Below are 13,608 nucleotides of genomic sequence, written 5' to 3' on the forward strand. Positions count from 1 at the left end.
AAAACCTACTGAAGCAAGACTTAAGCATAAGTAAAAAGCAATAGCTCAGCATAAATGAGAAAATCAGGGATCTTAACTGCTACAAGCTAAGACTTGTAGTGTATCAAGGCTTGTAGTGTATACAGGCTTCACCTGTACCAGACTGCAAGAACAAACATACAAATTATACATTCTTTGGGTTATTTGCTGGCACTGGGAATAGGAACTACAAATAGACAGCAGTGAACAGAATGATCATATATGGTCAATATGACGTGTTCTTCTAATTACTGACATAGCATGATATATTTCAATGAATGAAATAACAAATTGGAACAGGTAGTGGGACCATATAATCAAACATTTAGGAGGAACTTGAGGAAGGCTGCTACTACTAATGTACCTGAAGAAGTGATCAGAGGAAGCCTGGACATACTATCTGATCACAGAAAGGGTAATAATGCCCAATGGCTCAAAGCAATACAGGTGTGAAAAGGCATGTATGAAAGACCACCAAAAAAAAAAAAAAAAAAAAAAAAAAAAAGGCGAAACGTTTTCTAATTACCTCAGGAAGGTAAATAGTAGGGAAGGAAGATCGGTGAAAAACCAACCAAGCAGAACCTCCCAGTATTGATATAATGTTGTGAAAGGGTGGTATAGACTTGTGGGAAACATCTCTAGTTTTCTTCCCTTCCTGTCCCTTCCTTCCTTCCTTCCCCTTCTGTTAAAACCTGCTTATCTATGTATCGGCCAAGGAAGACAACTCTTTAATAATCTTCATGTAAGACAGTAGTTGTGAATAGCTTCAGGATGTACATTAGAAAGCTTCCAAACATCAGAGACGTTTTTGAACAGTCTCCAAGAAGAAAAGATGGTGACAAGAAGATATAGTTATTGTGAAATGCAACTTGATACTCTTCTGAATAATAAACAGTGGCAGAAAACAAGATACAATTATCTTGGTTTGTCTTAATTTTTTTTTTTTTGCTACAGTTATTCTGGAAGTATTAGTCTAGTTGCCTACCAATAAACATATGAAGTACCACCCTTCCCTAAGCCCTCCAAAGGCCATTAGAGAATGGCTTTACAGAATTTTTTAAAAACATTTCCACCATTAGATATTACAGTTTATTTAAACAGAATCTATTTGTTGTGAGGAGATAAACAGGGATAGGAAATCACTGTTAGGCTTTGGCAACTATATTGCTAAAAAAAGCAAAATTTAAAATTTTATGTGATAAACAACTGGACAGAACGTAACCAATGTTCTCTCAAAAATTTAATATCAATCTGAAGGAAGATGATTTTCTTCAAAATAAAACGTGACATAATTTTACAGCATGTAAGTTTAAAAGAAACTTATCTTCAACTGCCGCATTAATAAATCCATATGAATATAAATAATCTGATTTAATCACATTTGTCATTTCCAGTTACAGTTTAGCAATTACAAGCAAAACCAAGTTACTATGCTAAAGTGATTTTTTGTCCTGGTCTGAATGTTGAGCCAACTTGTCCTCTTCTCTTCTTGGGATTCTGAAAATTATCATACCTGGAAACAGAAAAAGATATTAGCAAATTCTTATGAAATGCCTTTGTTTGCATATGCCTCTTCAAATGCATGTTAACGTTAACACAAAACTACAGATGTTTAAGTATATTTTTACGGAAATGAAGAGGGCATGTCTCCTGAGATCTGGGGACTTGGAGGAATTTTCATCCACAAACCTAACTCAGAGACCTCTCTGCTCTGCTTCCCTTTTTTTAAAAATTTTTGGGGGGCAGCGGGGAAAAGGTGGGACAAGGAACAGAAGTGAACAGGGTGGTATGGACTCCTGGGAAGCATCTCTTATTCTCCTCCTTTCCTGTCCCTTCCTTCTCTCTCTCCCCTGCTGTAAGACCTGCTTATCTATGTATCAGCTGAGGAAGACAACTCCTTAACAACCTTCATGTCAGAAGAACCCCTTGATGAGATCACAGAACATCCTGATGCCAGTTTCCAGCTTTTTCACTCCAGTCATCTCCCAAGTCTAAGGAAACACATTCTGCTTTTCAGTATGTTTATAATTCTGCAGATTATTGCCATTTCCCAAACATGGCAGCTACAAAGACCACTACAGAGAGTCAAAACGCAGCAATTTGAAAATATGAGGGGCTGCTACTCAGAGGGAGCAGGAAGGACCTAGCTCTAAGTCTTAAAGAATCGGTGCCTCTTTGTACTGGTATAGCTTTTAACATAATACAAGGGTTTTCTGGTCTGTGATTAGAATTTCTAGGTCTTACTTTAATAAAAACAACAAAAGACAATGCACTGTAAAAAATTTTCCCTTTCCCAGTATGTAATTTAATATTTTTGAAAAACATTGCTGTCAGAAGCTATTCAACTCCGCTGCCATTCCCCACATTAAATAACTATTGTGTTTCTGATGAATAAGGAATGTGAAAAGGCCAAATCTTCACTGAATTCACAATTACTAAAAAATTTAATACTTACAGTTCAGTAAAATTCTTCCAGTCATCTTGGCTAATGGATGGTCTTATACCCTCAAGCGCAGTCATCAGATGGGACTGGGTAATAATTAAAGTGTTCTTGGCAAGCACTGACTGATTAAGGGTGCTGTCCTCCTTGAAAACAGAGCCATAAACAGACAACAAAAAATTACCACAGAAACATAGTTCCATGAATATCAGTAACTCTGGAACCTCCTCATTATATGTACAAATATATTATAAATACAGTCACAACTTCCCCCTGCCTCCATATTAATAACACAGAACTAACTATTTATTTATATGAATGTTAACATCTGGCTTATTTTCCTCAAACTAGGTATTGTTTATCTTTGCTATTTTTGTTACATTGTATTTAATATTATTGCAGAAATTATATATCCAAATACCCAGAAGTGTAGGAAACAACAGAAAAGTGTTAAGACTAAATAATCAAAAAAACTGCCATACTCCATTCTTGCTTCTGTAATTAGCTTTAATAGCATTGATTTCTGTCCTCAGGTGCTCTATTTGCTGCTCCTGGTTATTTTCCAGGGAGTCTTCTTGAGAAGCTGTTCTAAGCATTGAAGGTTGTGATGACGCTGTGTCTCTCTGAGTCACACTGGTAAAATCGTGAGTTACGGAGTTTGGTCCAGACAAACACAAAGAGCTCTAAATTGACCACAAGGAGAAATACATTAACTCATTATGGATCCAAAAGAGCAACTCCACCATTAAGATTTAGCCTACAATTCAGTACAAACTTGCCCCCACTGGCAAAAAGAGTACTTTCTCTTAAAAATATATCACATACATAACTTTTTGAATGAAAGATTTAGGTTAATTTGCCAAGGTGTTTGGGGAAAAGTACAGATTTGAAAATTAAGCAGTTTATGTTTGGAAAAATTCTAAATATTTTTGCAATGGCCTATCTCAAAAAGAATAAAGGTCTACTAAGTCCACTGTTTTATTTACATATGAAAATCAGTGGTTTGGAAATCTGAGCAAGCTTATGTAGTTAGCTTTGGAATGACTCATCCTTTAAATATTCATCACCTCCAGATTCTCTGTGCACTTGATAACATATGCAACTTGCAAGTTCAACAACTTCAAGATATCAAAATCCTCATAGCCTTGCTGAAGAACTTTCAGTCAGAGGAAAACCAAAGTCCCTAAAGATACATTACTTGAACACTATCATCCATAATGCCAGATGAAACATACAAAAGCACCTTAGCAGTCAGTAATTAGTTCTCCAATGTCAAAATAAGTTATTTTTGGCTTTAAGAATCAATGCAAGACAGTTTTGAAAACAAGAGTCTAACAACTTTGATAACTACTTTGATAACAGTTCTACAACAGATCTTGAAAATGAATGTCCCATGGATCACACGCAAACTCTGAAGTCATCTGTTCACCATAAGGAGCTCAGAGGCAGCATATTCTATTTTGCTTACCTGTCAGCCAAGGGAGAGGATCTGGCCAGCTGATCACTATGCAGGTGCTGGGTAGCCAACCAGCCCATCCCTATCTGCAAGCTAGCCAGAGAACATGCTGCTTTCTGTGCAATGTGATACCACCACAACAGGAATTCTGCTTACTAAGAGCAACAATGGAAGCTAAGGTTTACTTCGGTTATTTACACAATTCCTTGGTCAGATTATTCCATTAATGCACACTCTACTGGCAACTGAAAAATGTTTCTTGATTCTTAAGATTATGACTTAATTCTTGAAAGCTGGATGGTCATTGTTTAGTAATAAAACTAAGTTAAATAAAAAAAACCCACCAAAAAGTCGAAAACTGTTTTAGTAATAAACTTTGGAAGGCAACAAGCCTAGAGCAGACAGTAAGATCTAGTGTGAATGCAGTTTGCCTGATTGTAAAGTATTAAGCAGTATTTGGGGATTTTGATTTTAAAGTCCTGCAAAGTTGCAGAGAACTCCATATTGTATTTTGTCAGATAACATCCTTCCATCTTCTTCGCCACTGTGGACCACAAGGTACAGGATGAAGACAGTTTGAAGGACAAAGCAGACATAAGTGTATTTATAAAACCATACCATTTGCCTAGATCAGTTTTTCTGCTTCACAACTGAAAATTCAAAATATTGAGTAATTTACCAGTTCTGAAGGAGTTCCATTTCCCAGCTCTGATTCATAAGAGCTTCCAAAATAAAGACGATACATGTTGGATCTTGGATCTTCAGGAAGCAAGTCAGACATGTCTAAAGAAATAAGAGATTGCTCTAGCCCTGCTTCTCCATCTGTTGCTGAATCATCTGAGCCACTGCTGTGGTTTAGAAAAACCATGGAAGAGAGACTGAAGTCACTATCAGAACTAGAACCAAAATCCTGTGACAAAGAACAGAACATTAGCAGTGTTACCTCATAACTAATTGCAATCTGAAATACATTTAAAAATTTCATACACAGTGTAAATGAAAGTATCAATTTACATTTGATTTTAGTAATCTGTCTTTCTCTGGAGGTACATTTCCAAATGTTTTGCTAAGAAAAATCCAATGCCTTTAAGTAGAACCTCTGTCTTCATGCTAGAAAAATAATTTGAGGAGATAATCTTAAGGTTTTATTTGTTTGGTTTGAACTGTCTCACTCACTCACTAACAGCAAGTGTTGGGAAATGTCACATACATTTTCTGTTGTAGCACTGTATCACTTCTGTCTCAACCATTCCCTCCAAGCAATTTAGTATCTTGTGTAAAGTGCTCTAGGAGATTGTGGTGAGTCTACTTTTACAGTGCCTGACTGCTGTACTCATCTTTAGTCATAGTCAACACATTTTCAGTGCTGATGTGGAAATCACAGTTGTTGCTTTAGACTGGTGTCTGCAAACCTGTTTTGGTTGTACACCCCTATCAGTAAAAAATTTCTGAGCACACTCCACCAAATATATGCATATTTACTTATTTGTAGTTTATATTAATGTACTATTTGACTTCTAATCTTTTCTTCCTGTACCTCAATGGATTGTCTTGTGCACCATGTGGGGTGGGTGCACACCACTCTGGAGACCACTACCTTAGACAATGGCCTCCTCTAATGACAGATAACCATCAGGTACCCTTACAACTACTTACTTATTGATGCTACAAGTGAAGGGATTGTTAAGGAAGATATGCTGGAGATCCCTCCCAATACTGAGTTGCATCCCTTGGTAACAACTGGGGCAAAAAGAACCCAAGAGGTCTCCTTGCTTTTGCACCCCTGACCCCACTCTTCCCTTTGACCTCTGAGTGGTGGAAGCCATGCCCACCCCTTTCCAGCTAGCACCAGAAGACAGGCATGAAAAATGTGAGGAAAGGTGGCTGAAAAGAGGCTAAAAGAGCAAAGGACCTGTCAGTCACATGGGTATAAACCAAGGGTGGGATCCTGTACCTTGGAAGTGCAAGTATTAGCTGGTGCCTGGAAGATGAGCCAGGCCAGGCCACTTCAGATATCACCATTCTCTTTCCACTTCTCTCCTGACCTCAGATCACACTGAATCTGTTGGAACAACTCCACAAAACCCACCAATTCCTTGCTTCCTCCATCATCCAAAATATGCCACCTCAAAATTGAATTTGCTAGCTGCTCCTAAGAAACTCTGAGTGGGATCCCCCTATTGATCTGTCGGTCATTCCTCATAACAATGATAAACAGACTTGGCTTACATAAATCTATTTAACATTAAACACCTATCATAAAATGAAAAAAACTTGCATTTAAGAAGTATTTAAACTATTTGTTACATTATTCTTGCAGTTTTCTGCAAACATATTAAGATTTTAATCCTCTGTATATAAATATAGGAAAACTAAATCTTATTAAACATAATTTTGCTAAAAAAAACATGGATAAAATTAGTACTTTCAAACATATCAAGGTCAAAATAAAAAGAGGAGAGACTTCTTTTGTATCAGTTTTATCTACCTGTGTTAAACCTGAACCTAAATTAGTATGGATTGCCTCTAATTGGGCATTGTACAATAAAGCTTTTAGGTCAGCCCCTGTGAACCGTTCTGTTTTTGCTGCCAAATCCTGAAAGTCCACATCGTCTGCCAAGGACAGGGAATGACTGAGAGCATTTAAGATTTCATAGCGTGAATTCTGTAAAAAGGGAGAGAAAAAAAAAAAAAGTCAGTAAAGCAACTTGTTATTTTCCTTGTCCTGATTGCTAGATAGTGCTTTGGCCCTGTAACAAGCAACTTCCTATCTGAGGGAGGAAGAATCTTTTTTAAAGAAGATACTACCCTAGTAACATATAGGACATACTGTACAGTAATCAATCTTTAAAATATAGGCATACATTTTGTTACACTTTCTTGAAGAGCCTAAAAGAAACTGCACCAAATGCAGTATACAGAGAAATATATTTCTCTAAATATCCAGTTAATATCTGGGATATTTATATAGGAAATATATAAAAATATGAAGGTGAACTCTGCTACTCATATGTCCTTTTAAAAAGAAAAGTGTAACAAAAGTGAAAAACTTCTGTTTACCTGAACGATCATCTTCTAAACAAGAAATTAAAAAAACAAAAGAAAAGGGGGAGGGGGCAGGGAAAAGAAGTATATCTGTGTTCTTAAGGCACAGGACCATCTTCTTCATGTGTGTTTCAGAATTAAATGATGTGGTATTTGTTGTATGCGCCAACTAATCTGAAAGTAAACAGCACTAATTTTTTCTCATAAAATAGGGAATCAGAGACACACATTGTACAGCCTCAAAGGCCTGATCCAAAACCCACTAAAATCAATGGGAAGCATCCCTTTCCTAACCAGTGACACATCTGACTTAAAAAGAGCCTGAATATTCCAAATTAAATGTGGGTAAAGAAGAGTGGGATCAATTGAATTCAGAATAAAACTGCTCTGAAAACTTCAGATAATTCAAGAGTTGGGTTGGGAGTGGCTATGGTTCATCACTTCAAGCAAATAGCAGATCCACTGGACTCATAATTCAGAGAAAGATGCAGAACATGATAAACACTACCCCTGCATCCAATTTCTTTCTGCAGACTAATTTCTTTTTTTAATTTTTCTTTTTGTTAAATCAGCTATATCCACAGGAATTTTCATCCTGAAGACTGTGGTAAACAGCCTTCTCTTTCCCCAGTTTTATGCAAACACATTGACACTGAAATCAGTGAATTTATACTGTTGTATAACTGGAGCTGGGCAATCAAGTCCACTTTGTCCAGGTTTGAAATGCCACTGAATATAAAGAAAATGAGAATAAAGCCCGTTAGTTTTTTTTTACCCTTGCCTCTCATGTAAGATGTTTTGTTTCCTCACCTGATCAGGAGGTGGACAGTACAGGCACTTATCCAGTCGACCTGGCCTTAACAAAGCAGGATCAATCAAATCTGGGCGACTAGTAGCAGCCAGCACATAAACCCCTTAGGAAAATGCAGAAAAATATCATTAACATCTGCTAAACTTTTGCATAAAAAGAAGCACACAGATGAATTACTACCTTGTAAGCCTTCCACACCATCTAACTGAGTCAACAGTTGGTTAACCACTCGGTCAGTAACTCCTGTGTTGTCATGACCTCGGCGAGGAGCAATAGAATCAAACTCATCGAAGAAAATGATACAAGGCTTAGCTGCCTGAGCTCTAAAAGGAAAAAAAAGAGGCAATATTTAAATTCTGTTTAAGTTTGGGTCACAGGTAAAACTTCTTAGAAATATTAAAGGTAACTGCTTTTTGCTTCAGAGAACAGTTATCTTTAATGAGAGAACAGAAAATCCGTTTTCTGTAGAAATGAAGAGGTTCTGAAGAATTGGATTACAATGGAATCACTGCTCATTTTTATGACATACCTTGCACTCACTTTATAATTTCTGAAGTACTCAACTGTGTTAATATACATGAAAACTCTAAAATCCAGTCACAGCAGATGAGGTCTTGGCTTATGTACATCTAACACAAAGACCGCCTATGCTGTAAACTACACGAGAAGCAAAGGCTATGTAGGATATGTTTATATTAGTTAGCATTGAGGGTCAGTAAGGGTAGATTTGTAAAAACAAAACAACTGGCACCAAGGACCTCAATACCAAGTCTAGTATAATCCTCTGTACTGAGCATTCATTACTAGCTGGAGCACACTCGACTGTCTCCTGGAACCATCTGAAAGGAATTCAGCATGTGTTTTCCAAGACAGTTCTGTGATGTGAACCAATGCACTGTAAATGGAGAGAACTGGGAGTTCAGCTTCAAAAGCGCTCTCCTGATCCGAGCCAAAATGCTCATTTTTTAAAGAACGACAGTCAAGTTGAACTTGCCAAGATCTGAACATCTGGTTCGGCACATCTGATCATTTCGGATGCTTTTGTGATCTGATGCCATGTCTCTCCTAGGACAACAAAATTATTTCTTGGAGCTTCAATCAAAAAAATTCATTGATAACATCACAAATCTTTACAAAGCCAACCTGTTAAAGATATCTCGAACTGCTTGCTCACTTGCTCCAATGTATTTGCTGAGCAGCTCTGGTCCCTAAAAAAAAAACCAGAAAAGAACATTCATGATATATTTCTTAGTTTTAATGTGTAATTCAACATCAGCATAGATTTTATATACTAGAGCATTTTCTTGTAACCAAGAGAGTGGCATTTCTGAACAGAAGAGCTGAGGGGTCTAGATAAGCCAAAAGAAACTTTTAAGCATTCCAACTTACTTTAAAGTAATAATTTCCATTTTACTACAACAGAACATGTGTTACAGTATCATAAGGCAATGGCTTACACTGTGTTTTGAAAATAGGTCTAAAATGCATTGCTCAACTTCATTGTCCAGTGGAATGAAAATTCAGGATCTTTTTATAAAAAATGGGAAACTAAGAACATCTAATTAAATTTTATAATTCTGCCTAATGAATAATTATACAAAAAATCCCCCTCAGTAATAAAACTGTGAAGTTTCAGAAGTCAGATGGTGGGATATCCAGAGACATACCAAATTTTAAATATGAGTTTCTTTCTGTGGTATTTTGCTCTCACAAGCACATACTCACAGGTATTATGTTAAGCTATTTCATTCAGTTAATAAAATGAATCAATGAATCTTCAAAATCTTGCTACCTTGATGCTAATGAAATTCATTCCACTCTCTCGAGCAACTACTCCTGCTAACAGTGTTTTTCCTGTTCCAGGTGCTCCATATAGCAAGACTCCTGATCTCTGTCGTACGGGCAGGTTTGCAAATAATTCTGGATACTGGAAAAGAATTTCAACAAGACATATTCTAAAATACATAATTATTCTGCAGTGTACTGTAATATCACTGACTAGTGTTGATTTTTGCCTAAACAGAATGAGTCTAATTTCTTTTATCCACATTATTATCACAAGAGCTTATTTGGATTGTTGTTAGTTTACTTGAGGCTGAAGTGGTTTCCTAGGCTTCATAGGTACTTAAAAGACAAACAAGTGGTATCTTCTGCCAAGAGGGAACAGGACAGAATAGGGATGCACTAGAGCTTTATAATGTCCATAATGGTACTTCTAAATTCCTATTTTAATCACCAATTGATAAGATCAAATTACATAAGTATACCATAAAAGATTCTGTCCATTATATAGAAAACTGTTCAGTCATTTTCTGAAGACTGAAATAGATGGCTCATCTCAATGCTGGAAGTTTTAAGCAAGGCAGAAAGGCCAAAGTAAAATAAAGGGGAATTGATGGACTGGCATTTATCCAAAAGAGAATACTCTTCTAGCAGAAGCACTGCAGAAAACAGCTGGAAATGTTATTTTTACAGAGCCTAATCACAAACCTTGCAACAGAGACTGTAGCAAAGATGATATCAGCAATACTGCGATATTCGAGAGCAATACTTGATCTGTACAAAAGCACAAGCTATTGCCTTTTGTATTTGGAAGAGAGAAGAAGAAGGAGAAAGAGTTTTCCAGTAGCTGAAGACAGCTGAAGACTGGGAAGCTACAAAAGTAGCTTAAAATCATACCTGTCATCTTTCTGTTAAATACCGTGTCACACCTTAAAAATAATTCTTCCCCTACTAACATTATGTACAAGATTCAAGTAACTCATTTAAAAGAACTGGGTACCTTTGCAGGTAACATGATGGTATCCATGAGTATTTGCTTCACATCTTTTAAGCCACCAATCCTGTCCCAGCCAATGTCTTTAGGTTTATGAAGGTTGACATTTCTCAGAGCTAATGGAGTAAAATCTTTTAGAGCTTTCTGAAAATCCATAGTTGACAGATTCAATTCTGCTTAAAAAAAAAGAAAAAAAAATCCTGAAAAAAAAAAAAGAACACACAGCCTACCAGTAACAGATTCCTCACAATATATAACAATTAAATACATTTTAAACATAAAACATAAAAACTGGCTTTTTAGTTCTGTATTACTCCACAGGTTCTGGATAACAGAAGTATGAATATGAAATAAGAGATTTTGTTGTCAACATACCACCATTTTGAAATGCATTCTGGTTGGAAACACAGGCATGAATGGCACGATCAACCAGCATAGTAAAATCTCTAGCAACAAAACCTTCTGTTTCCTTTGCAATACATTGGAGGTCAAGATCAGAGAACTTCTTTATATCAGAATTCAGTTTCTTTTTTATTATGGAATACAGCATTTCACACCTTTGCTTCTGAAAAATAGAATTGTGCAGCAAGTGTATACTGAGTTTACTATTTATATGGATTTTAGAAATTCAGAAATAAATACATGAGAGTTACTAAAATTTCCTTAAATATTTACATGTCACCAAACCTTCAAATAACAAAATCTGAGAAGGCATGAACATAAACAAAAGTTAGTTCTTTGGTGAATTTCAATAAATTCACCAGTTTTATAACTTTAAATGTTTACCTCGCCACAGCTATCTTAAATCCAACAGTAATAATGAAACAATCCTCCACCCCCTGATTCTACTGTTATACACCCATTTTTTCTCTTTCACAGGAAAAGGAACATCTTTCATTTTGCTGATATGAGTAGAATATATTTGAGATGAAATATATTGCATTAGATAAAAATACATCACATAATTTGGTATCTTTTGAGATTCTGACTTTTCCAGTGATGTCTCATCCTTATTCATGTATTAGTATTAAAAATGATAAAAGCAGACTTGCAGGAAGTGGGAGAAAGCTACACTCTATCTAATGCAGAATCTCCGCCTCAGTGGCCTTCAATTGCTAGCCTGTGACAGAAGACAAGCAGACAGGAACAACTCGTGTTAAATACGAATGAGTTGCCAAGTCTGTGTCATGTCATTAATGCATGCACAGGTACAAAGTGTCTGTTTTCTCCTGCAATGAAGTTATACTGTTTATTCTTCCCTCTATCCTTCTTACTTTTCAAAATGGACTATATTCAAAAGTAGAGGGATATAATTAGTATAGAAAACCAGCTCAAAACCTTCCCATAGAATTAACATTCAGTTTTAATAACATTTTTAAAATACATGTTCTAGGGACATACTTATTCCTCTGAGCAGTGAAAAAACACACTTAGGTTTAATCTCATTTATCTAACTGTAGTGACTTACATGTTTTTTCAAAGCTGCTCCTCTAGAATCCCCTTACAGGTAACAAGGAGACATGCATATCTCACCTATGTTAGACAACCTGACTTGTTTTACGTTGAACTGAAATGTCCTCTGAATACACCCTTCTCTTGCCACTGAAGATGAGAGTGGGGCCAACTGGGAGTTTTCACTGGATTACTTATATCTGTCATTATAAAATTTTAAAAGAATAAAAGTTCTGAGGTATTTAAGTATCATGAAAGAACTTCTAAGATTTCTAGATTTTTTCTCATCTTTGGGTGTAACCCAATATTTTTGCTGTTCCAGTACTGTATTTGAGGCTGCAGGGAAGGCAAACAACATTTTCACCATTTTACCTGAATTTACCTGATCTGGAGATCGGATACATTTGAAGCACTGAAATATGTGAGTTCCTTGAGCTGAAACCAGGGAAGGATGTAGGGAATGTTCAGACTGACTTGTGGCAATTAATGCAATCAAACTCCCCATGGAAATAATTTCTTTTATCAGATCTTTCAAAACTAAACACAGAAGACATTGCTCCATGAATTGTAAAATAACAAAAGATTCTGCATTTCATAATAGACATTTCTACTGTACTGGAGAGCAGCAATAGGGCACACAAAATGTAACATCTTAATATATACTTGGTTTATTCCCATGTTTACAGGTTTTTTCTTAAATTAAAAAACATGTATAATTATTTTTTCTAGGACAGTACATTCCATTAATAAAATGCCATCAGAAGTGCTCTTTAAAAGCTAAATTTGTAACATCACTGATGATATCTACCACAGGATATTAAATGTGGATTTTTTTTTGTCCACTATGATCACTGTTCTAGAAATATAATTTCCTCCATGCAAACAAAAAAGGGAAAGCTATAAGAATTAAAATAGATGCTAAGCCTAGACAATAAGTGATCTAGGAAAAAATAATATATGAAAGTCAAAGAAATTATGGATGCAAGGTAGATCTTCAAGGAATAATCTTTAAAACTCTAAACCTCTGTTGTATGCATTATACCTGTAAATAAAGTAATAAAACCCACAAACAATTCTACAAGTAACGTAAGTGCATATTTTTAAAAAAGTAATGATAGTAAGATTTTCTGAACTTCAAAAGTAATTTAATAAAAAATTATGCTAACTCCCTCAAACTCAGCTAAGAAATGGAAGATTTTTTTTGCTATGGCTTTAATTTTACATGAACAGAGTTGAATACAGCTAAAAAATAAAGATATTAATCTTGATCATTTAAATTTAATTTTATTTTGCAACTTATCCCTGTCTAGATTCTAGGGAATAAAAAGGAACCATATGTAGGATATCAAACTACAATTGATAATCTTATTTTTAAAATCTGTGGATTATTACATTGTAAAATAAAACAGAAGTTCTACAAAGTATACCAAGTAGGGTGATAAAGAAGTTAGTACTCAGCTAAAAGAAGGTGGTTCTAAACATCAGTAAGTATCAAATTTAAATATCTCTGTAATTATAAATAATAATTATGGAAAACAGGATCAATTTTAATTGTATATCAATTGTAATACTGATCTTATAAATAATTATCAGTTAAAGATTCCTCTGTG

The 13,608-nt window shown here is 35.5% G+C and overlaps 1 protein-coding gene across 4 annotated transcripts in view; it reads right to left on the minus strand.

The window, feature by feature from the left end:
* Positions 1 to 53: 53 nt before the first annotated feature.
* Positions 54 to 13,608, minus strand: part of PEX1 (peroxisomal biogenesis factor 1) — a 29,058-nt gene continuing 15,503 nt past the window's right edge. The window contains exons 13-24 of one of the 4 annotated variants that reach the window (XM_075049216.1): positions 12,381 to 12,433; positions 10,922 to 11,111; positions 10,553 to 10,719; positions 9,563 to 9,697; positions 8,914 to 8,978; positions 7,951 to 8,093; positions 7,770 to 7,873; positions 6,403 to 6,579; positions 4,594 to 4,824; positions 2,941 to 3,141; positions 2,474 to 2,604; positions 54 to 1,531 (exon numbers count right to left, since the gene is read on the minus strand). In XM_075049216.1, coding sequence (XP_074905317.1) covers positions 1,447 to 1,531; positions 2,474 to 2,604; positions 2,941 to 3,141; positions 4,594 to 4,824; positions 6,403 to 6,579; positions 7,770 to 7,873; positions 7,951 to 8,093; positions 8,914 to 8,978; positions 9,563 to 9,697; positions 10,553 to 10,719; positions 10,922 to 11,111; positions 12,381 to 12,433 — 1,682 coding nt within the window. In that variant the 3' untranslated portion in view covers positions 54 to 1,446. Of the gene's footprint in view, positions 1,532 to 2,473; positions 2,605 to 2,940; positions 3,142 to 4,593; positions 4,825 to 6,402; positions 6,580 to 7,769; positions 7,874 to 7,950; positions 8,094 to 8,913; positions 8,979 to 9,562; positions 9,698 to 10,552; positions 10,720 to 10,921; positions 11,112 to 12,380; positions 12,536 to 13,608 lie in introns of those variants that run through there. The other 3 variants (XM_075049207.1, XM_075049225.1, XM_075049235.1) reach the window with 3 other exon arrangements.

Source organism: Buteo buteo, chromosome 2, assembly GCF_964188355.1.
Source record: "Buteo buteo chromosome 2, bButBut1.hap1.1, whole genome shotgun sequence".
NCBI lineage: Eukaryota > Metazoa > Chordata > Aves > Accipitriformes > Accipitridae > Buteo > Buteo buteo.